Source organism: Scleropages formosus, chromosome 8, assembly GCF_900964775.1.
Source record: "Scleropages formosus chromosome 8, fSclFor1.1, whole genome shotgun sequence".
Classification (NCBI taxonomy): Eukaryota; Metazoa; Chordata; class Actinopteri; order Osteoglossiformes; family Osteoglossidae; genus Scleropages; species Scleropages formosus.
Genome location: NC_041813.1, coordinates 32,260,795 through 32,288,684, shown reverse-complemented (window position 1 = coordinate 32,288,684; position 27,890 = coordinate 32,260,795). Strand labels below are relative to the sequence as shown.

Here is a 27,890-nt window from a genome sequence, read left to right as displayed (position 1 = left end):
CTGCCGCGCTCCTCGCACACTTTACTTGTGGACGGCTCACGTGGCGTCCTTTCCCGTGTCTCCCTCTCGTGTCAAAGAGGAATGACTCGCTCCTTCGGCGGGCGCGCGCCACCGCTCGCAAACACAGTATCGTGTCGCACTCCGGGCGGAGAGTAACTTCCCTCGAGCCCTCGTCACGTACGTCGGGCTCACGGTGGGCGGGAGCCCATCCCGGGAGCGCTGGGCGCTTGGCTAGGAGGGGTACGGCTCGGTCCGTCGCAGGGTAGCCTCGCGCCCGCGGACGGGAGGCAGCGCTCGAGGGCCCCATTCCCGCACCCGAGAGCGTACTCGGACCTGCGGCCGCCGGCGTACGGCCGAAGGACACGGAGGAAGAGGAGAGACGAGAGCGGAAAGCCAAGGGATGAGGCACACGAGCGCTCGGTGAGTAGCGACCACTTTAATGTGAAACACCACGTTCGGGTACAAAACCGCGGTACGTAACATCACAGACGGAGCAGTTGGTGTTTAGCGCCCCCCTCCCTCACAGAGCAGTAACGTGACAGAGCAGGCTGGACGGACGTGACCCGTCACCAGCGCTCCCCCGGGATTCGCCGACACAGCAGTTTACCGTGTGGGAAGCCATGTTTACCGCGCAGCTTTAGTGTGAAAAATCCTGTCTGTCCATCCATCTGACAACGATGATGATGGTGATGATGAGGAGGAGGAGAAGTTCCAGGGCAGTGCGCTGAGACTGTCGTCCGTCGGCATCGGCCTTCACCACCTACACCTTCACTGTGGCTCGGGTGCGAACGTTCCGATAGAACACTCCGTAACAGGAAAGAGCGACGCTCACAATGTCACAATGATACAATATCACAATGACAATGTCACAATGCCACCGCTCTGCTTCTCAGGCTCCTCTTGGTGCACCACCAGGGGGCGCCACCACCTCGGTATCCACACCTGAGGAGGGCATCCCGAGCCAGTCACCCGCTGGGGTGGGGTGGGGCGGGGCAGTGAGTGCAGCTCAAGGCGACAGGAAGAGGAAGGGTGGTGCCAACAACATTTTTAAAGAGGCAGGTACTGGGAGTGATGGTGGAACAGCTGGGGAGACACACGCGCACACGAGCGAGCGAACAAGTGCACACACTCCAACAGGCTCTTCCACAAGGTGGGGAGGGGATACAGAAAGGTACCCAGGGAAGGGGGGGGGGGGGGGGGGGGGTGCAGGGGTAACAGCAGGGTGTGGGGTTTACAGCAGGGTACAGGGGCAGCCGCCGCCGGAGCTCTTCTGTTTGCCCGTGTGGTGTGATGGAAGGGGGGGGCTCTCGGTCTCCTGAAACTTTCTGTGAGAGAGAAGCAGAGAGAGCGATGATGGAACAGCCGCGCGCTCGGACACTCCGGCAAGCTCTTCCGCAAGCTATTGGCTTCATAAGCACTTGTGCAAAGGAGGGTGTCGAACCCGCGTCCAGCCATCACAGACGGCTCCGCCGTCCCTGACGGAACGCGGTACGCGACGCGAGCAGCGCACACTCACCGTATGGCGCGCGCCACCTCGTAAAAAGCCTCGTCCACGTTGAGCCGGTTCTTGGCCGAGGACTCCATGTAGTGGATGCGGTTCTCCCTGGCGAAGGTCTGCGCCTCGTCCCTGGACACCTGTGCGGAGGTCACATGGGCTCAGTGCCTGGCACACGCCTGGCACACGCCTGGCACACGCCTGGCGGGGCACGTTTCCCGCGGTACATTACCGTCCTCTGCTGCTCCAGGTCCGCCTTGTTCCCGACGAGCACCATGGGGAAGTCGTCTCGGTCCTTGACCCTCAGGATCTGTGTGTGGAACTTGTGGATCTCGTTGTAGCTGGGGGGGGATGGGAGGGTTTAGGAGACCACGGCCAATGGACTATCACATGTGCGCGCGCGCGCGCACACACACACACACACACACACACACACACACACACACACACACACGGGTGTGGCAGTTTCAGGTGGAAGTGTGACCCCGCGCCCCCCACTGAAACAACGTGGCGGAAGTGCAAAGAGGGAAAAAGAGGGAACTGGAAGTAAGGCTGCGCTCCCAGCCAGCGCCCCCGGGTGGCGCTCTCACGCTCTCACCCTCTCACCTGCCCCGGTCGTTGAGGGCGAACACGAGCAGGAAGCCCTCTCCGGAGCGCATGTACTGCTCCCGCATGGCGCCAAACTCCTCCTGGCCCGCCGTGTCCAGGACTGGGACAGCGAGGAGAGGTGCAGGTGAGGACTCGCTCACGCACAGGGATGCACATACGCGCACTTGGCACCCGACACGCAGATCGGTGCCGTGACCCATCAGCCGATCTCAAGGCAACACACACAGCAACAGCTCAGGGTCTCTGGAGTGACTTTGTCTCTCTCGCACACACACACACACACAGAGACAGACAGACAGACACCTACTGTCCATCCTGGTCTGCTTTCCGTCCACAGTGCATATCTTGGTGTACGAGTCCTCAATGGTGGGGTCATAATCGGACACAAAGTATGACTGGAGACAGACACACACACACACTATTATTATTATTCAGGTTTTTGTGTGACTTGGTACTTCATGCCTAAATGTGCAGTTAAGCTCAGAAAGAGAAGCTGATTTCAGACAAACCACAGTAATTGTTAAAGCCCCACCAAAAACACCACAGTTTCCAGCCTGGTGATGTGAGTCCATACACATTCGTGTTGGAACAAGCACGCACGCACGCACACACACAGACTGTGGGGTTTTTCTTCCCGCAGGGACAGACTCACCTGTATGAACTGGATGGTTAAGGCACTCTTGCCCACGCCACCTCCACCCACCACGACAAGTTTGAACCGCTCCTCTTCGGCTGACATGTCTGAGGCTCTGTGTCACTCTGCTCACACACACACACACACACACACACACACACACAGAGCAATAAAGACACAGTCTCAGAATGAAAAGACTGATTTCACACATCAGCACAATTCTCAGGATCTCACCAAAAACAGGCTCCTCAGAGTACTCAGTTACCATACCCAGGTACAGTACTCAGTTACAGTACCCAGGTGCAATACTCATAATACTCAGGTGAAGTACTCGGGTGAAGTACTCGGTTACCATACCAAGGTACAGTACTCAGGTGAAGTACTCGGTTACCGTACCCAGGTACTGTACTCCGGTAAAGTACTCAGTCACTATACTCAGTTACCATACCCAGGTACAGTACTGTTACCGTGGCATGTCCAGGTGCAATACTCAGTTACCACCATACCCTCGGTCTCCGTACCCAGGTACTGTACTCTGGTAAAGCAAGGTGTGCGCTCCGCACCTCCCCGCCGCTCTCCTGCCCCGGTGAGGGTGCAACGAGCCCCAGACCCGAGACCGTCGCGGGACTCCGGCACGGAAAGGCCCTTCGGCTTCGCTCCGCTCCGCTTTCCGAACTGCGCGTTCCGTTCCGTTCCGTTCCGTTCCGTTCTGTTCCGTTCCCGGTTTACGAGGGATTCGGCCGCAAAGCGGGGCCGGACTCTTCCGGGCACCTGGCTCGGACTCTTGGCCGGACTCTCCGCGCACCTCCTCTCCTCCCTTCCGCAGCCGCCTCTTCCTCCTGCTCAACTAAGTTCTCCGGCGGCGCTGCCACGAACTTTTCTTGGCGACTGACTCACTGGGAGTCGGACCCGCGTCCACCGCGGCTCCGAGCAGCTCGTCCGCTGGCTGACGGAGCGCGTCGAGTCCCTTCGCTTCGTGCTGCTCGCGTCTCGCTCCTTTGATCGCCTCCTTCTTCACCCTCCTTTTCTTTCTTCTTCTCCTTTTTCTTCTCCTTCTCCGCTTCGGTTTTTTTCACAGCCGCAGGCGACCTTCTTCTTCCTCGCCCAAATCTTTCTCAAACTCGCGTGAATATGCATGAGAGGGGCGTGTCCCGCCCGACAGCTCCGCCAGTACGCGGCCGAGCAGTGCGTGTTCCCCGCTGACGTCACCCTTCGGGCCTCATTAATATGCAAACGACGAGGAAGTGCGCGCCTCCAGGAGCGTCTCACGCGCGGCGCGCTGCCTTATTTGGGATGCGAGCTTCGAGGGCTCGGCTCCGCTCGTGTCGTGGGCAAATCTCGCTCGCGCGCCTGTCCACGCGTCCCTTGGGCTACGCTGGAAATGTGCGGCGGAGAGACATGATCTGACGAGGGAGAGACGAGAGGCGCGGGTTTCTCTGTCCGACTTCCACGGCGAGGGGTCTGCGTCCGCGCTTCGAACTCGAGTCCACACACACACACACACACACACACACACACACACACACACACACACACACACACACACACACACACACACACACACACACACCGCGGCGGATGTGGTTGGTGACGCAGAGTTTTGGTTTCGCTTTTTGATACAGCAGAGGCACCCATGCAGACGCACGCACGCGCCCCCAAGCACAGACAGGCACCCGCTGAAGACAGACGCACACTCGGTGTGTTTGACAGAGAGCCTTTCTGGCGCCCGGCCCTCTCACGCACAGTGAAACAACAGCAACTCCGTAAAATACCTTTTATTAATAAGAAGATCTGAGAAGAGGCAAAGTGACAAAAATACCAGTCTCCAAATATTCATATATAAATATCATCAATAAATAAGTCCACCAGTGAATAAATATCCAAACACATGAGCGAGCGTAAAGTGACACACACACACACACACCACGGTGCCCACCTCGAGCACTGGCCGAGGATGTAAATTGATGTACAGTTTAACTTTGCAAAGTGTGTTTCCCAGCAGTCTGGGGCAAATGCAGTCACATGCCAACATGCGGTCGTGAAAGTGCTCCAGCTTCACGCTTATTCACAAAAATAAATACGAGCGCGCTCACACACACGCCCTTCAAGTCAACAGAAGCCGCATCTTCTCGTTTCGCACTCTTCACACCCTTCGCTCATAGGTCCAGGCAGCCCCCGCCCCCAAGCACCCAGCCCGGCGGCGGCGGCCTTCTCCTCGCACCATCAGCACCTGTAGGGCAGTGCCGCCTGTCCCAGTTTGACCCTGGGACTCAACAGCGCCCCCAGAAGCAGCCTCTCCCCCCAGCCCAGCAGCTTGTTGACGACGAGGCCCGCCGGCGAGAGAGCAGCGCGCTCCACGTCCAAACCCTCGACGGCCTCGACCGCAGCGGCGCACCGGACCTCTACCGCCCTCCGCTGTGGGCCCGAGCGAGCGTGTTTACGCTCCGGCGCCCCTCCGGGCTTCGAGGCGGCACTCTGCGGAGGGACCGAATCCCGGCAGCCCCCTGCACTGCCCTCTGCTGGCAGCCCCCCGAAAGGCGCGGGCGCAGGCACAGCATCCCGAGGTCTGTTCTGCCGCATCTGCACAGTGAGGGACGGCGGGGGCGAGAGGGAAAGCGTGAGGCTCTTGCGTTTCTCTGAACGGGACGCGTATCCTGGCGAGATCTGCAGATGCGTCGGTCGCGGTACTGGGTTTTGGTTCTGGTCGAGAGCTACGGAAGGGTCGCGGGGCTGTTGCACGAGGCAAGTGAGACTGAGCGTTCTCAGCGAGGCAGCGAGGGATGCCCCTGGCTCGGTCTGCTCCTGGCCAGCGGTCACCTGCGGGAGTTCGTCCGACCGCCTGTCGGACCCGTTCGGGCCATCCCTTCCATGGCTAGAACTTTCCTGGCCGCCACCGCCTTGAAGGTTCTTGGAGCGCCCCGTCGAAAAGCTGTCGCCTTCCTCGGCGCCGTCCTGCACTGGCACGTTCCCACTGGCCCCGTGGCCCTCGTGTCCCAGAGTCCCCTGGAAGAACTGCAGCTGACCCAGAAAGTTGAAGTTGGGGGAGATGGTGGGCCGGCGCTCCTTCACAAACCTGCAGGAGGGCGAGAGGCGAGCATAGCGAGCTCAGAGACGTGGGACGCGGTAAGAGAGACAGGCTGTCTGTCCTCCGGGGGACTGACCTGTACGCGTCGTCCAGACACAGGCCCAGACGGTACATGACATAGGCCACCGCGAGCGCCGGGGAGCGGGACACTCCCGCCGCACAGTGAACGAGCACCGAGCAGCCGAGGGACATCGCGCCATCTGAGAGACAGACAGATGAGGCAGGGCGTCACGGCACGGGACGCAGCCGGAGCACAAAGCACCGAGGCTACCGCCGTCGCGCCGAGCGGCAGGGTCTCGCTCCCACGTCCCTCACCGCAGCAGGAAGATGGGTGAGCGGCGCGTAGATTAGGGAACACCGAGCGCGCCGTCCGACGCTGACCGGCGGCAGGGACAACTCACCGATGAAGCGCAGCGCCTCGGGGATCCAGGGCAGCAGGTCGTCTCGCAGCGAGTCGTCTATGGGGATGCGCAGGTATTGCTTCTGTGGCAGGAAGTCTGGCTGGGGACAGCAGCGGCTCACGCTGAGCACATAGGAAATGCCCTGAGAAGACAGGCAGTCCTGGGGGACAGACAGAAGGGGGACAGGCAGATCTCAGTTCAGTTCGTTTCGAGCGCAGACCGCAGCGGAACTATCTGTGGCTCGATGTGCGCAGACGGAGAGACGGTGCCGAGTAGACGCGCGTCCTCGTCCTCTCACCTGAGTGACGTCGCTCTCGGCCCCCAGATACAGCTGCGGTAAAATGAGGGACAGGGGGGGACGGGTGTCGCTCCTCTCTCTGTAGAAGACCATGTTTTTATTTTCGAGGGACTATTACTCTGTTTCGCCCTCCTCCTTTCTTCCCCTCTGTCCTCCGCTGCGAAACAAGGACACACGTGACGTCATGACCCTGCGGAATCGCCCCGATGACGTCATCGTGCACAGCAACGCAAACAGGTTCACGTCGCTCCGTTAGCCACAGAATGACGTCACTAAACGATCGTTACCCCCCCAGGAGCGGTGAGAAAGAGTGCTTCGCACAGTAGTTTGTGCCAAGCAAGTGACCCAAAAGAACACGCAGCACAGGGACAGTTTCATCACCTGTGTGTGTGTGAGAGAGAGAGAGATGGAGCTCCTCCTGGACGAGCTGTACTCACTCACTCACTCACTCACTGCTGTGGACCGTCCGCAGTCACGCCGTGGTGCAGAGCGCAGCTCCTCGGAGAAGGAAGGAGGGAAGGAAGGAAGGAGGGAAGGAAGGAAGGAGCCCAAGGCCGACGGGACGAGCCGCTGGAGGTCCGCCGTGTACGAGCGCTCCTCTCCCCGCGCCTCTCCGCCTGCGTCTGCGCCGCCGTTTGTTGTTGTAGCGCTACACCTGCGCGAGGACCGCGATGAGGTAATGCCAGTCCGCGCCGCTAAAAATAGCGCCGCTGCGCATGATGTCATTGCGAACCAATGAGCGCGAGAGAGCGCGCGGCTGCGCACGCGCTGGGGGCTCGCGACTCCGCCGCTTCATTTCATGTCTTTGGGGCCGTGTTTGCACTGCGCTTCCTCCTCCTCCTCCAGCAGCAGCACCAGCATCACTTTCTGCCTTCAGCACCAGGCTTCCCCTCTCCATTTGTTCACTAGTAACGGATGCACAGGGCGCGCGCGCGCACACAGGTGGGAGCATGAGAGGCGAGGAAAGTAGGGCTCCTGACAGTAGGAATGGTGGTGTCCTGTCCTGTTCGCCCTTTCCTGAAGTCATCCTCCAGCCATCCTGTTTCCCATGTTGAACTCAGCGTGACCGAGGACTCCATCGCAGCTGGAGAGCGTGTGCATGCATGCGCGTCCACCTTCGAGCTGCGGTCGGCGTACCCAAGGCCTTCGACCTCCTCTAGGAACTCTGCGAATGAAGGGTTGCGTTCCAACACTTGCAAACCGGCAGATGACTCACTTTGTTCGTTACTCTGTTTCATGTGGCATTTTTGGCTCTTTCACTTGTTCAGTGTTTTCTTCAAAATAGATGTTGGTGGAGCATATTTGTCCCCTGTTCTTGAGCACCCTGCCCCACCCATTGCCTTCACTCACACCCACACTCCCTGCGGAAGTTCACCAACTGCTCAGGATGGTGCGAGAGGTACGACGTGCACAAGACACACAAATACACAGCTGCATACATGGTATAATTTTACTTTCACATTGTTCAGTACAGAGTAATTTTAAGCATCTGACTCATTTCACATGGATACACTGGGTTGTAGCGCTAGGAATACTGAAGACACACAACACACACACACAGCAACACCTTATTCATCTAGAGTGAGGACGGCCCCTTCCTTCACTGGGACTGCAGCCGCACACTCAACTGCATAATGACAGTGACTTCTTACTGAACTAACGACAACACCCCAGAACGTTCAGTAGGGTTGCAGTGAAACTCACTCTCTCACACACACAGACTCGACACACTCGCTCTCTCTCTCTGTCTCTCCCTCCCCACGTCGCACACACACTCGTCACTACCCTGGCCGATAGCAGGTTCCATGGAGAGACAAACCCTGTACTTGTAACGGACAGTTGGCAACGCAAGACGAAATGATTCATTTGTGCTGCTGTCGCCGATGCGAACACTGCGGTTGTACCTCCACTCCACTACGGAAGTGCTACCTGGTGCACTTTAGGCAGCACTGGGGCACCTGGGTAACACCACTGCACACAAAAGACAGGACACGTCAGTCATCCGTTTCCGCCCATGCACACGTGCACGCATACACGGACACTGCGACGCTGCACGCGTGCAGCTGTGTGTGAGAGAATGAGATAATAGCTTAGTGTTATAAACATGATACTTCGACCCAAAGACTCACGACTCCTTCACCAGACCCATCCGACAGCCTATGTCAGGACACGCTAGGGTAAACGAAAACTGAACAACTGCAAGTTGCCTCTTATACAACACTTTTTTTCAACAGCGTAAACTCATTCTTTTTTCTGTAAACTGGCCGAGGAAACTTGTGGAATGTTAAAGAAAAAACACACAGACACACAGTGGTACAACAAGCTTTCAGACCCTCCACCTTCAACTGCAAGGTTCTGTATGTGAACAAATGCAGTCCTTAGCAGAGGATGGTTGTGGTACAGAGTGAAACTGTGCACCAGCTGAACAGAGCCAGCGTGGGGGGAATTGACGCATGATAGCAAAGAGACAACTCCATAATCTCAACGCCCTGGAGGACACGGCACGGGAATGTAGGAAAGCACTGAGCACCAAGAACGTCTTCACAGAACGCAAAAACGAGAAGGAATAATGCAACGTTCGGGGCGCTGCCTAGAGCACCAGTGCGAGAAGCAGGAGGACACAACAGCAGACGACAGGAACACGTACGGTATGTGCGCGTTCACATGAAGTGCAAGTCTCCCTTTACCTGTGAGGAATAGTTTCGGCTCAAAAATCTAAGAAATGTCTCAGAACCAGGAAGAGTGACGATTATCATTGTGAATTCCCTCACTGGCCATCAGCTGTCAGTACAAGTACGAGGTCATAAGTACGCAAGGGAGAGGAAGTGTGTTGGGTGGGGTGAGGGGTTCCACCATTCTTCAACATGAATCACCTTACGCACGCACGCACGCGCACACACACGATTACAATAAAACAATTATCATATCAATAATATCCATGGTAACAAATAATGACTGTCTAGCACAGACACCTATTTTTCCCTTATATCGGCACGTCGGAAGGTGCTGCAGTTTCTCGGTGAGGCCCAGTTCCGCTATGTACACCTCCGGGATGGTTCTAGAACTGCTCAGCCAGGAGATCACAGAGGCGCTTGGAGACAGTGTCCTTACTGCTGCGTAACGTCAGCCGGTACATCTGGGGTGTGTGGCCACCGAGAGAAAAAGAGAGAGGAGTGTTCAGGACACATGCTGCAAATTCAAAACAGTGTTGAGGCAAGGCCAAGCTGAGAAAGTGAAGACGCGATCGATGTCCACGGTGCTACTTCACACAACACTACCCAAATTATACAGATTACCTGCTCCTCAGACTGGAACTGCAGCAAAGACAGAGAGACAGACAGGAAGCAGTGAGACCAGAGCGGTAGTGAGAGACAAACAGGACCCAGAGAGACGGGAGAGGCAATGAGACACACAGGACAGTACATAGGGCCTGTGAGGCTGAGGAGCATTTCTGGAAAGGAGATGAGGAGGAAACGATGGACCGGGAATAAGGAGAAGCTGGAGAAAGACAAGAATGCAGAGACAGCACTGGACTACACAAGACCATGTGTGTCCGTCCGTCCGTCCGTCCGTGTCCCTACCTGGGCCTGGATGTTGGGCTCCAGCCGCAGCAGACAGCCCACCTGCTGGGCTTTGGTCTGGACAACTCCAGCACATACAAAGTTCTCTGGATTAGGATCCACATTCTCCAGAAGGGCCATTCCGAGCCCCAGCAGCTGAAGCACATGGAAGACATGTCCGGTTTCACCGAGGTCCTTCGGTGCAAAGGAGCAGCGGCGGTGCAACATACCTCGAACTCACCTTGGCTTTAAGGACCTCTTTGTCCATGCTGTGATTAGCCTTGAAGATCTTCTGCGCTTCCTGCTGAGGGCTGACAGGAAGAGCAGAAGAGAAGTATGTGAGAAAAGCCAAATACAAAGAGGCACACCTCTTGAAATACTCGTCTCCCAGCAAGAATGGACCAGTAAGTGATATTACTCTCTCACTCACACACACACACACAGTGTGAAAATACACACAACTCACAGACTGAGCTGCTTCCAGCGCTGAAAGAAGTCTTGAGAGCCCATCTCTGTGGGCTGGAAGAATTTGTTGATGGTGAGCGGAAGCTTCAGCGTGAGGTTCTGTAGAGCACCCCCGTACCTGAGACAAGAGGAAGGGGGCGTGGCTCGTTCCTCACACACTTCCAGAGACCAAAAGGGCCAGCAGTCAGCATGCGTATGTAGGACAGGTGAGCAATCTGCACCTGAACCTGATGTTGAGCAGCGGCGCATCACTGAAGTCAGACAAACACTCAATGTTGAGGACCTGCTGCAGCTGGGCTCCTCCTTCCACGAGGGGGTCCACTGGCTTCGTCTGCACGTTCAGCTGTGACATGGCGTCAAGGACGCAATAACGCTCTGCTTTTGCTCAAGACGCTTCAATGACCTCGACCAGTAGCACTTCAGCTCTCGCCCACCCACTGATGTTCTTGGGCAGCCTGTTTGATGACACTTCCTCTGTCAGGCCCTTCAGAGGGCTATAAACGAAATCAACGCAACACCTGCATGAACACAATACATGGAGGACAAATCCCCGAATTCCCAGCTCCTTCGTGCCTGCTGTCCACTGTGTGTGACACCAGGCTATGAGCAGGTGTGCAAAGGATATGGGACTGCAGGTCTCCTGGGCAGCTGACGGTGCTGGTGAAGTTCACAAACTGAACGGATGTCTTGTTTCCATAAAACAGGTACATCCTCCCTGGAAAGGAGACACTGCACTGAACGCACAAACTACTTGAGCAACACAGCCGCGAGAGTGAGACAGGACAGGACATGCAGTGTGTGCGCGAGCAAGCGAGGGGCGAAAGCCTCACCCAGGTTCTGCCGGTACTCAGACTTGATCCCAATCTGAAGCAGCTGGTTCTCAAAGAGAACACCGTTATTCTTGCACACAAACCTGAAAGATTGGAAAGGGACAGGGCCACAGGGAGGGCTGGGTCAGCGACAACAGGCTGAGGAAGGGCAGGCCATGTACGCACACTTGACACAGTAGAGCAGAGCGAAGGCCACAGGAAGAAAAAGTAAAGCAAAGAGCTCTGCAAAGACTTTGTGAATGGGCAGATACGGCATAAACATGGCAACGTCACACGGACTGAGCCAGCGCCGGATTCAAATCCCCAACCCTGGCTCCATGAGGTGCCACAGTTAGCCAGCATGCCTTAGGAAAGGCATTAACAAGAGAGCAATGAGCAAAGAGATGTGAGTAGGGAAGAGCAAATCAGGGGCAAGAGTGTACCACTTAGATCCTCAAGGACTGCACAACACCTCAGCTCTTTGTTCCTTCACCACACCCGGTATTTCAGGTATCAGCAAAGCACAAAGTAACATGCATCACGTTAAAGCCGCTGGAGTCGCACCCTTTCACACCTGAGTTGTGCACCCCTGCTCAAGACAAAGAGGACAGAGATCTTACTTGTTGAGAAGCTCATCTGATTCTGGGAGAGGTGGAGCAGAATCCTCCGAGCTGAGATGGCAAGGAGGAGAGCACATCAGACGGAGCAGGGAGGTCAGCGCAGCACGCAAGACGCACATGGGAGATGGATGAGGGTGAGAGGAGATGGTGCGGCCAGGAGGAAATATGAAACGGAGCCAGATTAGAAATTTACATGGAAAGGATGAGCATGAGATTTGGGTACAGGGGTTGCATGAGGAAAGGAAGGAAGAAGTGAAGCGTGATTTAAAACAAGGGAGATGGAGGAAAAAAAAAAATACATGGTTAGTAAAAGCATTCCAAGTCTGATAACCTTCAAGATTAAAGGCATTGCGAAAGGACAACTTTGTTTGCGTGCCTCACTAGTCATTAGGTAAACATCCTCGTTCACATTTATCCGTCAACTATAAAGATGAACAGTATTCAAAGCAGCTGGACACTGTTTTCATTTCTTTTGCGTACGACAATCTTAGACTCTGGCCCCTTACTCCGATTCACCAGGAGCTTCAACCAATAGGGCGTCAGAGTTCTCAGTAGCAGGTTCCAGATCTCTGCCAACGTCCAATCACAATCGAGGACGAGTCAAATGAACAAATGCAGGACAGAGAAAGGAAGAGAAAGAGAGAGAGGGAAGGGAAAGAAAAGGCAAGAAGAGAGAGTGTCACATATACAGCAAGATAATGAAGATAAAATGACAAACACAGGAAGGAAAATAAAAAGGAGCCGACAGGACAGCAAGAAAAAGCAGCAGACGATGACAGTGAAAATACCAGAAGATCTGATCACTCGTGCAAAGGTGATATTTGACATTCATCACCTCTCTCATTATGCACGCTTTGGACAGGTGCGCTTCTAAACCACATGAAGAACCAGCAAAAAAAAAAACAGCTTTTCGAAAGAGGTACAGAAACAGCAGAATATCCAGATTACAATGAAACGACGAGGATATGCGTCTGGCGATAACAACAAACACTGTCAGTTCACCTGAGAAAGCCATCGTCGTTGACCCCAGAAGCGGGGGCCAAAGGTCCCGCCTCCGAGAACACGTCAACCAATAGGCTGCCAGCGCCCTGAGCAGCTGAGCCAACGGGAGGTGCAGACCGAAGGCCCAACAGGTCGGCAGATGGAGAGGGAGTAGACTGAAGAGGAGAGAGCGAGAAGATTAAAGGAGACCCAACGGGGTCACGTACCACCCCCCACCACTTCCCCTACTCACTGTGTTGGAGGTGGCCACCACAGAACTCTCCGGACCCCTCTCCCCTGCCCCGTTGAGCTCTCCTCCTCCATCCCTCTTGCCCTCGTCCAGGTCAGACACCGATACGGCCCCCGGTCCCTTCTTCTTCTTCAGCTTGGCTAGGATGGACGACTCTCTCTCCGGGAACGGGGGCATCTCCTCCAGGACCGTGGCCTGTGGATCAGAAAGATCCAAACAACTGCAGAAGCAGAAGCTCCATCACTGTGGTAGCGCCCCAGGAGACCAGCGTGATGCCCGGCCCCGCTCCGCCCCATCCCGTTCCCTCACCAGGACGTCGGTACTGGCGATAGAGGACAGCTTGAGGTACTCAACGGCGCGCTGCTGCAGCTCCACGTCCGAGTTGCGGATCTGGCTGTCGCAGCGCAGCACCTCCTGGATCGTGGCCTTGGTCTCGGGGAAGAGGTTGATGAACTTGATGTAGGCAGAGAGCAGGAGGGCGCGCGTTGGCACGGAGCACAGGTGAAACTTGGAATGCAGCAGGTTGAACTGGACCAGGGGGCTTGGGAAGAGACAAACAGAGGAACGGGTCTGGCTCACGAGGGAAGAAGCCCAGCCGAGAACGAGTCAGCCGCAGCCCTTCTTACCTGGAGCGCGGGTCTCCAGCGATGAGGTTGCCAAACTCCCCCAGAATGTACCCACCCACCTTCACCATGTTCTCGTGGCAGGCTGGTGCCTGAAGAGCCTGGGAGGGACGTGTGCAAAAGCACAAGATTGGCCTTCATTATTAGCACCGTGAGTAACACGGATTTGTCTGTCGTTTTTACCATACCTCAAAAACGGTCTTGGCAGCGTAGCCCTGCACATCGTCACGATTGATGACGATCTGGATAACCCTGTACCACACCTCCTCGCTCACGTAGTCCCCTGCGATGCGGATCAGGTTGAGGATGGTATCTACGTACCAGGAGTAGTCCACTGCATACTTCTCGGCCAGGATGGCCACCTTGAGCACCTGCGACATCACAACGGCTCAGAAGCAAGCAAGCAGCGAGTGAATGGAGGAGAGACCAAGTGGAGATTCACACAATGACAGAAAAACCGAGCGAGGGTCTGGGGAAGCACACACACCATTTCCTCCCTGATGGAGTAGTCTGCTGTCTCCAGGTAGCTCAGCATCTCGGCCACAATCTGCTTGGCGTTGCTGCGGTCACACATGGCGTAGAGCAGGTCGGCCGCACGCTGTCGCACACTCACGTCACGCTCCGTCTGGAGGGACAGCCAGAGAGCAGAGCATGGTCAGCTGCCTGAACACACACAGCACAGCACAGTTCCTGCACTTCCTGCTCATCAAATAAAGATCAAGCTTGGGAAGGGTCACAATTCGGGACATAAGCGTGCAACTCAGAGGGAATGCCTGGGAACCGACACTTGTGGCGCAGCCTGCCGTCTGCATGACGATACACCGAGTCACAGTCCTGTGAGGACACTGCACACCTTCAGAGCATTGATGACCGTCTCGATGTGCGTCTTAACAGCCTCATGGGAGAACTCCGAGCTGGCCAGCGTGCACATGCTCTCCAGGGCCAGGTAACGCAGGTTGGTCTCGCGATGCTGAAGGAACTGGCCCAGCTGGTTACAAGCACGCACCAGCAGGTTGGGTTCGCTGACCAGAGAGACAGACAGAGATACTGAGAAGGCAGAACCACAGACAGGGGAGGACGGGTTAGCACAGCGCGTGGCTTCACCTGTCGTAGTGTATGATGAGGGAGATGGCCTCGAACAGGATCGCGTTCTTGGCATTAGAGTGCTGCACCTTCTTGGACTTGGGTGGCTCCTGGGCCTTGTTGAGGATCGTCTCGAGGCACTCTACAAGCCGGCCCTTCACGGCGCCATCCTCCGGTGGTGGGTAGCACTGGAGCAGACGCAGCAGCTTGCAAGAGAGCCACGGCGCTGGTACAAAGTAGTAGGTATAGTCCTGCAGGTCTGTGGAGGCTGACGAAACAATCTGGCAGAAACAACAGTCGTGTGACTAAACATACCATGGAGGACGGCGGCTGCTCAACTGAACAGCACGCGACAGTACTGGCGTGCGCACAAACAGAACGAGGACTGCGAAACTCACCCTGCTCAGTCGGGACACAGCTAGAGACACGCAGGTCTTGAACTCATCTGGGTTCTTCTGGCTGAGGCAGGTGATGAGGGAAATGGCAGCAGTCACTACACCCTGGGACAAAAGGAGCAGTTAAGGCGATCGATACGGACTGAGTGCAGTCGTGAAGCCCGGCGCAAAATACAAAGCAACAATCCCACCAAAACCGTGCCGACTCTCCCTCGCATTATGGCCACCTGCGTTTAGTTCGATTCCGACTACTTACGGCGAGTTCGAGCAACACTGGTCACAGGCCTACACTGACCACCAGGAGGCACTGTGCCCAATGACAAAAAACCAGTCCCGAGTGGCATCTCACCATGTGCTGATCGTTGAGCAGGTGCACCACCCTGGATGTCCACTCGCCCATCAGTACGAGGTCTGGGGATGTTTTGTAAAGGCGCAGCAGGCAGAGGGCTGCCGACTGCTTTACGCTATCCATGGTGTCACTGTCAACAGGAAGCGCAAGCCATCCTTAGCCTACTAGCATCTTCAGAGCTGTCTCACTCTGCTCACCAAAAACACAAGGCCACGAAACGTGTACAGCTGGCAGTTTTTAAATCTGCATTTTTTGGTCTTACGATATCTTTACCTAAACAACCTGGCTTCTGCTCCACATTTCTCCCCCCTTCAAGGTCCAGCGCTCCAAAAAAAGCAGACTGGTTAACTCACCCGGCCACCAGAATGCGTGGAATCTCCCCAGCAAAGGCCTCAGCCATCTCTCTGCTGCCCACATTGGCGATGCAGTGCAGGGCCAGACACATGAAGGTGGGGTTCCTGCTGGCCAGGTCGTTCTTGATGGCATTGTTGATGAGGCGGATCAGCTCGCTGTTGGAGTTTACCAGCACCGAGATGAAGAGGTAGCCCTGCATGAGCGGGTGGCAGAGGGTGAACCCAGGTTAACCCAACTCTTGCCGGGCGCTAAAGGAAAAAAGGAAGGAGGAAAAAGACGAGCCACTATTCTCACTTACAATCTGCTTCTCTGTGTACTTGTTGGAGCTGAGCAGGTTGACCGCCTCCATGTGGCCAAAGTCAATGTCGTGACCCAACAAGAAGATGAAGAGTAGCTTGCACACATACTTCTTCTTACTGTAGCCATCCAACGCCTTGTCTCCTTTAAACTTGGAGCGGATGTTGGCCAACTCCTTATTAATTCGCTTGATCTCAGCCTCTTTACTCTTACCTGCAGAGAGCACCCAACCGGAGATGAGAACAAGACCACTAGGACATTGTGAGTTAGAGTGCAGGTGCTTGGTGGACTGTGGCAGAGCAGCCCAGTGGGAGTGCCCAAAGAGAGATAGGCACTCTGGGAAAGTGGGTGTGTGGTCCGGGGGTGAATCAGACGCCTGCAGACCAAGATTAACAAATGTGGAGGGAGGAAAATGGACAAGAACAAGAAAAACTACAGGGAAAACCACAAGCATCCATTAGACTGATGAAAAAACAAAGAAATGGCAAGAGAATGGTTTCAAACAAACAACTTTCAACACGGAGACTGCTTCGAAAGTCAAAGGAGGAAGGAGCGGCATCGTACGACACACCGATCTTTAACTTGCTCTGCAGGAGTTCAACACAGGAGACTTGCCGAAACCTTACAGATGAATGTCGGCTGCGCTTGCTGGGGAGCCACTCGATGACCAAAAGATATAGGACAGCCCGAGACGGCAGTTATGCAAGAACTATGAGAAGCGCGCATCTTCCACACGTACTCCCGTATACTGCATAACCTCGGGTTCACGTGACGTTCAATATCACAATCGGTATAAAACACGCCTGCATTTAAAAGCAGAAAATGGCACAACTTTGAAGAGAAGCCAAAACACAATGTGTGCTCAGCTACAAGGAGAGGCCGTCCTTTAAAGCAAGTCCTCAATGGAATCCAGGCTGCGAAGCGCAAACACGAAAAGTGAACGTATACACCACGCCACCATCCCATCACACATCACACAAAGGCCACATGCACAGATGCTGTCGGAGAACAGAGGGCGGCAGCGTAAGAGCAGTGTACGAGCGGTGTCCGAGCGCCGTATTTCTGCGGTGAGGCAAAGGCCCACGGTTCAGCCAGCGGCTTCCCCAGCAGCCACCCGTAGACTCTCAATGGAAGGACCCAGCTCCAGCAACTCAATACAGAGTGTGTGCGCGTTACCAGCCAACAGCGAAGTGTCTGCAAACTAGGCCACGATCAACGTCCCATTTTAACACGCAGTCCCTTGTTTTGAGATTTATGGAGCAAAAGAGCAGGTGGGAGGACAGCAGCAGCTCGGCGACGGTGCCGCGTTACAGAGACGGACCCAGGAGTAGCGACAGCAACAGGGGACATACAACGGGGGGGAACGAGGGCACTTACAGTTGCGGATGTCCGAGATGAACACCGCCAACCCTCGCATTCCATCTCCCTTTGACACAGCCGGCATCTTGATACTCCTCCTGCTTGCTGGGAGTCGCCAACAGGAGTCCGCTTTGCCGCGGACCGCGCCGCGCACTTCTCGACGTCGCCGCTGTGGCCGCTGAGGTCGGCGGCGCCCGGGCCGGGGTGGAGGAGCCGCGTTCGAAGGTAGAGATGCGGGGCTACGGAGACTTCGTACGAGACAGCCGCAGAGCTTTAGAGCTGCAGAGATATAGAGCCACAGAGGTATAGAACTGCAGAGCTACGGAAGCTACACTGTCACACAGACCTAGAAATAGAGCAATGGATATCTGGAGCTACAGGGACTATAGATATATATGGAACTATAGAACCACGCAGCTATAGATATATGAATGAAGATATAGAACTACACACAGAGCTACAGATATAAATACATGGAGGTGCGGAGCTAGATACATGAAGATGGAGGTAGAACTACAGAGATATGGATGGAGGTAGGGCACTACAGAGCTATATAGCCTATAGCCTTGACAGCAGAGCCGTTTGAAACGGCGTTTCCGCGTTACTCTGGAAGCCGCCGCCGTTAACAGCGAGTGAGGGAGTGAGTGACTGACTGACTGTCTGCGGAACGCGATGTTCCCACTCACTCAGTCACCCACTCACCCACTCACTCACTACCAGCAGCAGCCAGCAGAGTGGGGCCCAGCCAGGCAGGCAGCTGAGCCGCGGAGGTAACGGCAGTTCAATTTCCGTCAAGAAAGCGGGGAGGGATTCAGGTCCCAGCCGAAGCGAACGCGAAGGGCTCGGAGGCGGACAGCGAAGCGGACGGTCCGCGGCTACCTCCTGACTGACCGACTGACCCGGCCGGCCGCGGCTTGTTAGCACTCTGCTAGCTTTCTCTCTCTCTCTCTCTATCATTCACGGCAGGACTAAGTGAGTGAGTGAGTGAGCGCATCAGCAAGCAAAATCCTTCGGAACAACCCGGCTCCTCCGGCAACCTTTTTCACGGAATACATTCCGCTAAAGGAGCGTATCCGTGTTTCACCTTTTCGTCGCCGCTGTCGCCTCTTGCACGACACTCGAACGGATGGGACTCGTGACCAGCAATCCTGCCAGCGCGCCTGCTGTCCGTCTCGCGCTGGGACTCTTGGGTTCCCATGACCTCCCGGGCCGCCCAACCTGGTAATCGTCATTGGCGGAGAGGTGTGCGGTTTGCCCCGCCCCCTTTACGCTATCGGTTCAATCGTACGTCGCTCAAACGCCATGATCGTTTTCATTGGATTGAGCGAGTTCGTGGGGCGGGACACACCGTTGTCACTGAACACGTCTAAAACACTGTAATGCAACAGTAAACGATTTCAGTACGGCAGCGATATGGGTCATGTCATCTGCTTGTAACAAGCTTTAGACAGCATGTACCTTCCCCGAGGTGTTGTCTCCAGTGGTCATACTGTAACAGAGATGCCATGTACCTCCCCTCCTCGTCCCTCTCCACTGGCTTCCTGCAGCCGGTATCGAGTCCCCACTGTGGGAATGGCCTAGGAGCCCGTCGAAGGATTTGCGGCCCAAAACGCACAACTTAGACCCGATCGTTCGATACGGGGGCTCAGCCGCTGGCCGCTCGGTCACTCCGCTCGCAAGAGGTGCAAACTCAAAAGCCCAGAAGTTGTTGGTTCTCCGTTGTGGTGAAATGAGCTCCATCTTCAGTGAGAACTCCCAAATCCCTCTCAGTCAGTGTTCAAGTCTCTAAACACATCTCTTTCGGACCCACTTCTCTCTCTGCCGATGTGCCAAATGAACACTTGTACATTTTACCATGAATGCCTCCTGATCTTGAGTAACAATTTTGAGCTGATCATCCATAAGATCAAGAAAATCATATTGTAAAGCCTTTCATACTTTAATGCCAATAGACTGCAACACAGAGGTATTGCGTATAAAATGAACAAACCTCTTCACCAGGGCAGCTGCAGCAGCCCCGTCCAAGGCTCTTAGTCTTACTTTCTCTCGCAGGAATACCCTGCTAAAGAAATGGCTGTGTAAATGTACATTGCTGACAGAACCTCTTGTCACATCATGTATGGTCTGGGAACAAAGGCACTGGGTAAATGAATAATACTAAAATGAACGAATGAACGAATGAATGAATGAATGAATGAATGAATGAAAACCCTACTAACCCCAGAAGGAAATTCTGTTTGGATGCAGCAGCACACAGCGGGCAACATACACACACATACACATACACTTGAAGACACGGAGATAAACGGATAAATAATGCACGTCAATGCATTCTGAAGGCTGGGGAAAAATGCATAAGACTCATATGAAAAGAATGTACTGAACCATAAAAATCATGTCTAAGTTTGGATATGGCCTTATCCCAGGGACTCTTTCAATCATCAATGTAATATGATCCCAAAGCAAGGAGAGAAAATGCAGCGGTATTTTTGCCACGCTTAATTCTGGTGATGAGTACATGATGAGCAGATGATGAGTAGACCCACGCAGGCTGTTACACGGCAATGTATCCAGCCGAGATCCACCTGAATCTTTTCCGTTCAGTAAGGATGCTCTGGTCCGGGCCTGTGGCTGTGCTGACTGCTGCTCTAGTGTCTGTCTGTCTCGTGTTGTACCTCCACACTCGGCCACTGTCACTGTCACTGTCACTCACTGTCCCTACACTGTGTGTGATAGTCAGTCCTCTCACAGCCACGTCCTTACATTTATTTATTCACGTCCTTCCTGCTTCGGGCACATGATTTTTCAGAGCTGCAGCCACAATCCCCCCGTGATTAATGACTTTTATTATCCGCTATTCATAACGTTCCCAGTTTCAGGCAGAGCTGCGCTGAAAAATTCATATAGGCGACTGACCAGTGACGGATCGGGGACTCGGAGCTTCTGTCAATCAAGCACTACGTGCTTCTTTTCTCCAATCACGGCGAGCCCTTTGGGTGCGAGGGCGGGCCTTGTGCCTCGTGCCTCCTCCCTGCGCCGCGCGTCGAGAAGGAGCTGCGTAGAGTTGAAATGGCGGAGACGGGTGACGGGATGGAGGTAAGGGGGGCAGCGAGCGGTAGGCCGCGAAACTCTTGCTGAAGCAACAAACTGTTGTATGAGAGTTGTGGGCTCGCCGCTATCATGCAGTATTTACATGGCTGCGTAGATATGGTGCCGCGGCCGGTAAAATTGCAGCTCTTCACTTCGGTTCGGCGAACGCACTCACTCACTCACTCAGTCAGGCACTGACTGAGGCACCAGAACGACGGACGAGCAGCATCCATAACGGCGGGAATCACGCGCGCAGCTCTTTCGTCCCGAAGACGCGTCTTCACGGCTTGTTTTACTATAGTAAAACGCGTGAAAACGTCGGTCGAGTGCGTTTTTCTTGATCGGGACCAGGCCAGGGTCAGTTGTAGCTGGGCTGTAGCCTGGCAGGACTCCGGAGGAGGTGCTCTCGCGAGGGGGTCCGCCCGTCGGACTCCGACTCGGACTCGGAGGTCTCTGTTAGTAACCGATCCGCCTCGCGAGGACACGCGGACGTCGCTCGGTGTCCCGACCGGTTACGTTACGACGCCTGGTTCTGTGAGGACTGACTGCTCAGCGTGTGTTTTCCACTTGCTTGGTTCTTGTAGTTCGTTTCAGTTCAGTTGTAAGTCTTAAGTCTTCCAAACAACATGATCCTTAGGCTTTCGGCAAATACATGATAGTTAGGTCCTCAGTCAGTCCCCCTTCCTGCTGTCAGGGGTACAGGCCACTTTCTGACCGTTTCTGCACTCGAAGAGTTCAGTCAAGTGTACCGTAGTACATGTGTAGTACATGGTGGTTGCGGTGCAGCCTGGGCCACTGGATTGGTGTGGGGTCTTCTCTTCCCGGCGAGGCTTCAGGAGCTTCGCCCCTTTTCGCGGGCGAAGGGCCACCCCGAGCGGCCGTGGGCGCCGTGCTCCGGATCACGAGGCCCACGGTGCCGAAATTCTCCGGCCCCACGGCTGCAAGTTTTTTTCCCGCCCAGGGACGTCGCCTGTTCTTTTCTGGTTGGCGTCTTCCTGTCTCTTGCTGCTGCGGTACATTCTGACAGCCATGGCGTCCTGTGCACCTCAGTGCCCTTCTCCATCCGCAGCTACTGTCCCTCGTGCTTTGGCATCGTGATGCTATCTAAGGGATGTTATGGATGGACGTTCTTGGGTGTCCCCAGCTCTTCTCCTGTCTTTATTCTACCTTTCTTGGGCAGCAGTAGCCCAAGACATAGTCATAGTTGTCTGTGTGTCCCTAGAGGGCACAGCAACACCTCCCTCTTGAGTGCTGAGCTTCAACAAGAAACGCTGTGATCAAGGGTTCATAGAGAAATGACCACTCTGTGTTTTTTTTTTCAGCACCGTTAGTGTTTACTGTTTACTAGGGCGGGGGGCCGCCTTTTCTCCAAGGCTGCTTGAGGGCAACCTGGAAGAGGTGCCGTAGTCCAGGTATCAGTTCTTACTGTCGTATTTTGAGGATTACATGCCAAGCATGTGTTGGGCAAGGAGGAGTCTACCGAATAGAGCTGCTCAAACTTCTTCTGATGATGCTTTTGGCCTGTGATTCTGTGTGCAACTCCAGCTCTTGGATTATCTTTTGTTTTCCCCAACATACATGACTCTGCATCTTCAGTGTACGCAAGTCACACAATGTGCAGTTGTGTTATCCTTTCTACAGCTATCGGTAACTGCAGAATTTTATATGGTGGTGGGTAACTATAAGCACTTTAGTAAGTAATTGCACATGTTTTGAACTGCAGAATGTATCGAGCAGTCATCTTGTCAGATGGCACTTCCTATTGCAGGTGTTTGGTTGTGTATAGTCTATTTCAGGAAGGATTCGGCCTGGGATTCCCTGCATCTGGGGGTCATTGTATTCTCTGTTTTCTCCGAAAGGTGTCCCAGGGGGAGAGCTCAGCGAAGCCTTCAGCGGAAGACATGACTTCTAAGGATTATTATTTTGACTCTTATGCCCACTTTGGGATTCATGAGGTATTTGTTGCTGTGCTTCACTCTCCTTCACTGAATTTTTGTCTGTCTTTTTTGGACTTTCTCCTCAATTTGATGTGTAGCATTGGACCAATTTGCACAGCTGTTATTTTCACTTGAGTGAATTTGCACCTTCTTTTTGTCTGTGCTCTGTACAGGAGATGCTGAAGGATGAAGTGCGCACGCTGACCTACCGCAACTCCATGTTCCATAACAAGCATCTGTTTAAGGACAAGGTGGTGTTGGATGTAGGCAGTGGAACAGGGATCCTGTGCATGTTTGCTGCAAAGGCTGGGGCAAAGAAAGTCATTGGGGTGAGTATTTAACCCCCCCCCCCCCCCCCCCCCCCAAAAAAAAAAAAAAAAAAGTTCTTGCTGAATGTGACAATACAACTAATTATTAGAGATGACAGGTCTCTGTGATTTTGCTCACTTGTGGGATTTGTGCTGAATGAAACCCCTGTTCCCCTTGCAGATTGAGTGCAGTAGTATATCGGATTATGCTGTGAAGATCGTGAAAGCCAATAAGCTGGATCATAGTGAGTATACATGTCACCTTCCATCCTTTGATCAGTAGTGCTTAGAGTAACAGTACTGAGAAATCATTCTTTTAATTTTTAGCAGAGTTGCTTCAATTGGTTTCAGCCAATACTTACAACAGTGCAGCTACTTAAAAGGAAAGTGTCAGAACCTAAGGACACGTGCTAATGTCATCGTTGGGGTTAATATTTTCAATCTGAGGTTCTATTAGCATTTAGTGAAAATGTTATGAATAGATGCTTAAATTGACTTAAGCTTTTTTCATATCTAGAAGGGGTGTGGAGCCACTAGCAATTAGACCCCAAGAGGTTTTTTTTTCCCCCTCTCCATTGCATTTCACTTGAGTTTCTTGTTCCTTTTCTCCGTGGCCATTTGGCTCACTCGTTGCTTTAATAATTAATATAGCTATTGTAGTAACTTAATATATAGCAGTCCTTTCATTTGTGTCGTCTGTGATGCTTTTTTCAGTACTCTGTGCTTTTGTATGAGAAGGGCCCTCTGTAAAAATGAATTCTTTGGCATTTCAATAGGAGATCCAAGAAAACTGAAGTTGGCTTATTGACTATTAAATGTACGTGAGGCTCAGTGGTTTGACACCACACTGGGTGCGATCTCCTTTTCTTACTTTCACCATGCTCAAGGTGTCACTATGAGTGGTGTCAAAATGTTCACGAGCAAGTCACTCACCCTCACTTCACTTAATGGTCAGTCTGACCCTCCAAGGCTACCTGAGGTGGTTTATTATTGTTCTCACTAGATGTGTGCACATATGTGATGGATAACATTTTCAAAGGACCTATGGGTGCACTAATGATACTGTGCTTGCAGTTGACTCCCAACAAATCTGTCTAATCTTGTAATACAGCCTGGTACTTGCTTCTTGATATGTTCTTAAAACAAAAGCTAGTTAAGGCCCTATAGCCTTCCATCCCTGTTTCTGTGGAGAATTACCAAGTTAGAGATGCTTTGTATTATAAAATTCTGTACAGCATGCTGTGTCACAGACACACAAAAATGTACAGATGAATGATACAATAAAAGAATAATTAAAACTACATCATAAAATTAAATTATAAAATAATGGGTAATGAAATGGTAAGAAGTATGCTCCAGCAGTCGTGAAACTTGTTTGTCACTGACACAAAGTACAGTAAGACCATGGTACAGAGAGTACATCACCTTGGTAATGTGGTACCTTGATCTTTCCCCAGTTGTGACCATTATCAAGGGAAAGGTTGAGGAGGTGGAACTTCCTGTGGAGAAGGTGGACATCATCATTTCGGAGTGGATGGGTTATTGCCTCTTCTACGAATCCATGCTCAACACGGTCATTTATGCCAGAGACAAATGGCTGGTCAGTGGGGTGGTGACCTTCCATGATGACATCTCACCAAAATGAACAGCGGTCCAAAGGCTGTATTAACCACAAACCTTCCTCCTGCAGAAACCTGACGGCCTCATATTTCCCGATCGAGCTACTTTGTACATTACGGCCATTGAGGATAGGCAGTACAAGGACTACAAGATCCACTGTGAGTTGTTCTCTTGGCATGTTGTTGTACAGCCCTGTGTGTGTGTGTGTGTGTGTGTGTGTGTGTGTGTGTGTGTGTGTGTGTGTTTTGCTCATTTTGCCACCTCCTGCCTCTCAGGGTGGGAAAATGTGTACGGCTTTGACATGTCCTGCATTAAGGAGGTTGCCATCAAGGAGCCCTTGGTGGATGTGGTGGACCCCAAGCAGCTGGTCAGCACCGCTTGTCTCATTAAGGTCAGTGCCCACCTTTATCCACACGCGCTGTCATAATTGTGAGCGCCTATTTTGAGCAGGCAGCTGTCCAGCAAGTGTTCTTCCAAGCACTCGAATGCTCTTGAACTGCCCTTAAAAGTGCCGAAGGAAGGCAAAATAAATACGCTTTTTTTGTGAGAAATATTAAGAGACAGATTTTATGGAATGTTCACAGCAGTGAATCTTCCTTTGTGAACGGAGACCACTGCCTGTTCACTTGCAGGAGGTGGACATCTACACAGTGAAGACTGAAGACCTGTCCTTCACGTCGCCATTCTGCCTACAGGTGAAAAGGAACGATTACATCCACGCCCTGGTAACCTACTTCAACATCGAGTTTACATGCTGCCACAAGCGGACAGGCTTCTCTACAAGTGAGGCTCCTTTCACAATTGGTCTGTCTCGCTGTTCTCAAATAAGATGCTGCAGGTGGGTATGTGTGTGTGCGCACGTCCCCCTTGACGTGTTCTCGTCTTTCTCAGGCCCAGAGTCTCCCTACACGCACTGGAAGCAGACTGTGTTTTACCTGGACGACTACTTGACGGTGAAGACCGGAGAAGAAATCTATGGCACGATCCACATGAAGCCAAACGTGAAGAACAACGTAAGTGTTTTTTTTCACAGTGCTTTGCAAAGATGGGTTTTAACTGCAGCTCACGGACATATAATCGAAAGCCATATTTTGCAGAACGTGACTCTCCATCTAGATGTGTTGCAATGAAATGAATGGTGGCATTTTTCGGGGAGCGCGGGGGCATGGTGGTACAGCGGGATTGACTGGGTCCTGCTCTTTGGTGGGTCTGGGGTTCGAGTCCCGCTTGGGCTGCCTTGTGATGGACTGCTGTTCTGTCCTGGGTGTGTCCCCTCCCCCTCCAACCTTGCACCCTGTGTTGCCGGATTAGGCTCCAGCATGCTGCAACCCTGCTCGGGACAAGTGGCTTCAGCCTGTGTGTGTGTGTGGTTTTTTTTTTTTTTTTTTTCTTCCCCCCCCCCCCCCCCCCCTCTTTCTTTCTTTCTTTTTCTCCTTCGAGGACCGGTCATTTTGAGCCACATCTCTGAACTTGTTAATGGTGACGCACACTACGTAATAAACACTTTGTGTATTTGCAGCGTGACCTGGACTTCTCTGTGGACATCGATTTCAAGGGCCAGCTCTGCGAGGTGTCCTTGACCTCGGAGTACCGGATGCGCTAGAGGCCATTTGCAGCACATAGCAGCGAGTCACGGGGTCGGTGTGTGCGCCGCCACATGTCCTTAGACACACACCACTGTCATGCGCAGCAGCATTTTAAAATATTTCTTTGTTTCTGAATAATTTTTGTTTGAGACGTGGTTTTGTGAGTGACCCAGCAAAGCCCTTGTAGAGCATAGTAGCCAACAGAACCATGTTGTTTTGGTGTTATTAGGGCCTCAGTTTAAGTGCCACATGACACCCTCTAACCCTCACCCCAAAGCACACTTGTGTAATGTTGAAAGTGGACACTGCTTATGCAGCGCACACGCAGATCCCATCTCGCCTGTGTCGTTCTCGTCAAGTCCCGTCTCCATTGTGATGCCATCTGGGTCTCTTGACATGGTGGTAGCTTCCAGCCTCGCACTCCTCTTTATAATGGATGTTCCAGTTTGCTCCAGAGTCGCCCCCCACCTCAATGTACATCACATCTTGTGGGGAAGTGCTCACCTGCCGTCATCGACTTGTGAATTCCCTTAAACTTTAAGTGTAAGTAACAATGAATAGGCATCCCAGCGAAGAACTTTGGCCTCCCCGAGGACAGGGGAAGTAGGTCTCGGTGCGTTGGGAGCCTTTCGCAGGTCTTCTACATTTGTGGCTTGTTTATGACACATCCCTGTTGCGGTGTGGTCCGTCACCACTGCTTCCATTATGCAGGAGTCTTGCACCTGCTGCGGTTCATATGAGGAGACAGCAGGGGGAGCTGTCATTATGCGTTCCAATATGAAGCATGTCAATGGTTTCCTTAGACTGCTACGATTGACAGTGTTAAATATTTAACTGCACAGTGTTGGTCAAAACCTTTTTTTATAGAGTCGCTGGGCTGCTGCTCCGAGGCAACCGTGAATACAGCTACCCTTTCGTGTTCCTGAACTGCAGTCCAGTGGTACCTCTTGTTGAGAGTCGAGTCGGACCTGGAAATGTCTTGACCTGTCCTGGGGTCATGGGTTACGCTGTATGTTTGGTGGGTCACGTTGTAACCCTTGTGAATTTTGACAACTTTGCAATGACTTGTGAGAGTGCTTGGATTGCTCCCGTTACCCTTTTTTATTTGTCATTAATATAAAATAAAGGGGATGATGGTTACTGTTTTGTCTTGGATTTCTTTCTCTTTGTGCATAACCTGGATCGATGAGGGACCCTGATAGTTCTCAGTTCTTGCGCTCCTTGGTGCCATCTCGCGCTTTCCTCGAAGAAGCTGCTTGTCTAAATGCAAACGTCAGCCTTCCTTTCCCACTGAGGAATGACAGTTTATGATACACACATGAATGTTGCTGTGCGCAGTGCACTAGAATGAGTCATCACTGTATGCTGATACTTTGCATGGTAGTTTTATTACAGCTCACAAAGTTGCTCATGTCCAAAGTGTGTAACTTTGGTAGGTAATGGATAACACAACACACAATGAAATATGATGCAAATTTCCTTTTCCTAACCACACCTTGGGAAAATGGCAAAGAAATCACTATTCCAGATGCAGGTGGTGGTGTGTGATTCTCAGCTGTAAGTCTTAAGTTGGGATATTGAACAATTTTTGTGGAAAATAAGCCCCATGTGCTTGACCCCCCCCTCCCCCCCCACGTTGTAAAACATTTCATGTGTTTAAAAAAGGTTGGGCTGAATGATGC

At 53.0% G+C, this 27,890-nt stretch overlaps 4 protein-coding genes across 12 annotated transcripts; 1 reads left to right on the top strand and 3 right to left on the bottom strand.

Annotated features, from left to right (window-relative positions):
• Positions 1–421: 421 nt before the first annotated feature.
• Positions 422–3,978, bottom strand: rras (RAS related). Of its 2 annotated transcripts, none has more exons than XM_029253932.1 (7): positions 3,302–3,978; positions 2,757–2,863; positions 2,412–2,499; positions 2,102–2,204; positions 1,728–1,836; positions 1,517–1,635; positions 422–1,325 (listed from the first exon to the last, which is right to left on the bottom strand). In XM_029253932.1, exons 2-7 carry the CDS (start codon positions 2,841–2,843, stop codon positions 1,232–1,234), a joined length of 600 nt encoding a protein of 199 aa, XP_029109765.1. In that variant the 5' UTR covers positions 2,844–2,863; positions 3,302–3,978; the 3' UTR covers positions 422–1,231. The 2 variants fall into 2 exon arrangements, with proteins under 2 accessions (XP_029109765.1, XP_018619990.2); XM_018764474.2 differs by having other exon boundaries at positions 3,260–3,976.
• Positions 3,979–4,343: 365 nt separating this feature from the next.
• Positions 4,344–7,867, bottom strand: LOC108941687 (dual specificity protein phosphatase 8). Of its 5 annotated transcripts, none has more exons than XM_018764471.2 (5): positions 6,904–7,867; positions 6,523–6,679; positions 6,225–6,384; positions 5,900–6,023; positions 4,344–5,811 (listed from the first exon to the last, which is right to left on the bottom strand). In XM_018764471.2, the coding sequence occupies exons 2-5, from the start codon at positions 6,613–6,615 to the stop codon at positions 4,962–4,964; spliced, it is 1,227 nt and encodes a 408-aa protein (XP_018619987.2). In that variant the 5' UTR covers positions 6,616–6,679; positions 6,904–7,867; the 3' UTR covers positions 4,344–4,961. The 5 variants fall into 5 exon arrangements, with proteins under 5 accessions (XP_018619987.2, XP_029109745.1, XP_029109746.1 ...); XM_029253912.1 differs by having other exon boundaries at positions 6,964–7,867; XM_029253913.1 differs by having other exon boundaries at positions 6,968–7,867.
• An 87-nt stretch (positions 7,868–7,954) lies between these two features.
• Positions 7,955–18,879, bottom strand: ap2a1 (adaptor related protein complex 2 subunit alpha 1). 3 transcript variants are annotated; one of them, XM_018764416.2, is made up of 23 exons: positions 18,752–18,879; positions 17,686–17,946; positions 16,310–16,521; positions 16,011–16,204; positions 15,658–15,787; positions 15,312–15,413; positions 14,935–15,194; positions 14,684–14,852; positions 14,318–14,455; positions 14,019–14,201; positions 13,834–13,931; positions 13,517–13,748; positions 13,211–13,402; positions 12,979–13,133; positions 12,483–12,545; positions 11,977–12,027; positions 11,378–11,460; positions 11,173–11,262; positions 10,769–10,892; positions 10,549–10,665; positions 10,324–10,393; positions 10,104–10,238; positions 7,955–9,658 (listed from the first exon to the last, which is right to left on the bottom strand). In XM_018764416.2, exons 2-23 carry the CDS (start codon positions 17,750–17,752, stop codon positions 9,581–9,583), a joined length of 2,943 nt encoding a protein of 980 aa, XP_018619932.1. In that variant the 5' UTR covers positions 17,753–17,946; positions 18,752–18,879; the 3' UTR covers positions 7,955–9,580. The 3 variants fall into 3 exon arrangements, with proteins under 3 accessions (XP_018619932.1, XP_018619933.1, XP_018619934.1); XM_018764417.2 differs by lacking the exon at positions 12,483–12,545; XM_018764418.2 differs by lacking the exons at positions 11,977–12,027; positions 12,483–12,545.
• A 1,792-nt stretch (positions 18,880–20,671) lies between these two features.
• On the top strand, positions 20,672–27,348 carry prmt1 (protein arginine methyltransferase 1). 2 transcript variants are annotated; one of them, XM_018764436.1, is made up of 11 exons: positions 20,672–20,763; positions 22,617–22,712; positions 22,868–23,023; positions 23,184–23,247; positions 24,460–24,602; positions 24,693–24,780; positions 24,898–25,013; positions 25,255–25,405; positions 25,514–25,635; positions 26,142–26,259; positions 27,076–27,348. In XM_018764436.1, the coding sequence occupies exons 1-10, from the start codon at positions 20,737–20,739 to the stop codon at positions 26,223–26,225; spliced, it is 1,047 nt and encodes a 348-aa protein (XP_018619952.1). In that variant the 5' UTR covers positions 20,672–20,736; the 3' UTR covers positions 26,226–26,259; positions 27,076–27,348. The 2 variants fall into 2 exon arrangements, with proteins under 2 accessions (XP_018619952.1, XP_018619951.1); XM_018764435.1 differs by having other exon boundaries at positions 26,142–27,348.
• Positions 27,349–27,890: the final 542 nt, after the last annotated feature.

What these genes read in the sequence shown, in the direction of transcription:
- ap2a1 (XM_018764416.2), bottom strand. Translation starts at nt 17,752, where the DNA reads ATGCCGGCTGTGTCAAAGGGAGATGGAATGCGAGGGTTGGCGGTGTTC. An exon ending in CTGTGTCCCGACTGAGCAGG is followed by an intron (nt 15,195 to 15,311) that starts GTGAGTTTCGCA and finishes TGTTTCTGCCAG; the next exon opens with ATTGTTTCGTCAGCCTCCAC. An exon ending in CTGCCAAGACCGTTTTTGAG is followed by an intron (nt 13,932 to 14,018) that starts GTATGGTAAAAA and finishes CGTCCCTCCCAG; the next exon opens with GCTCTTCAGGCACCAGCCTG.
- LOC108941687 (XM_018764471.2), bottom strand. Translation starts at nt 6,615, where the DNA reads ATGGTCTTCTACAGAGAGAGGAGCGACACCCGTCCCCCCCTGTCCCTC. An exon ending in CCGAGAGCGACGTCACTCAG is followed by an intron (nt 6,385 to 6,522) that starts GTGAGAGGACGA and finishes TCTGTCCCCCAG; the next exon opens with GACTGCCTGTCTTCTCAGGG. An exon ending in CGAGGCGCTGCGCTTCATCG is followed by an intron (nt 6,024 to 6,224) that starts GTGAGTTGTCCC and finishes TCTGTCTCTCAG; the next exon opens with ATGGCGCGATGTCCCTCGGC.
- rras (XM_029253932.1), bottom strand. Translation starts at nt 2,843, where the DNA reads ATGTCAGCCGAAGAGGAGCGGTTCAAACTTGTCGTGGTGGGTGGAGGT. An exon ending in AAAGCAGACCAGGATGGACA is followed by an intron (nt 2,205 to 2,411) that starts GTAGGTGTCTGT and finishes TCGCTGTCCCAG; the next exon opens with TCCTGGACACGGCGGGCCAG. An exon ending in GCCCTCAACGACCGGGGCAG is followed by an intron (nt 1,837 to 2,101) that starts GTGAGAGGGTGA and finishes ATCCCCCCCCAG; the next exon opens with CTACAACGAGATCCACAAGT.
- prmt1 (XM_018764436.1), top strand. Translation starts at nt 20,737, where the DNA reads ATGGCGGAGACGGGTGACGGGATGGAG. An exon ending in CCCACTTTGGGATTCATGAG is followed by an intron (nt 22,713 to 22,867) that starts GTATTTGTTGCT and finishes TGCTCTGTACAG; the next exon opens with GAGATGCTGAAGGATGAAGT. An exon ending in ATGCCAGAGACAAATGGCTG is followed by an intron (nt 24,603 to 24,692) that starts GTCAGTGGGGTG and finishes TTCCTCCTGCAG; the next exon opens with AAACCTGACGGCCTCATATT.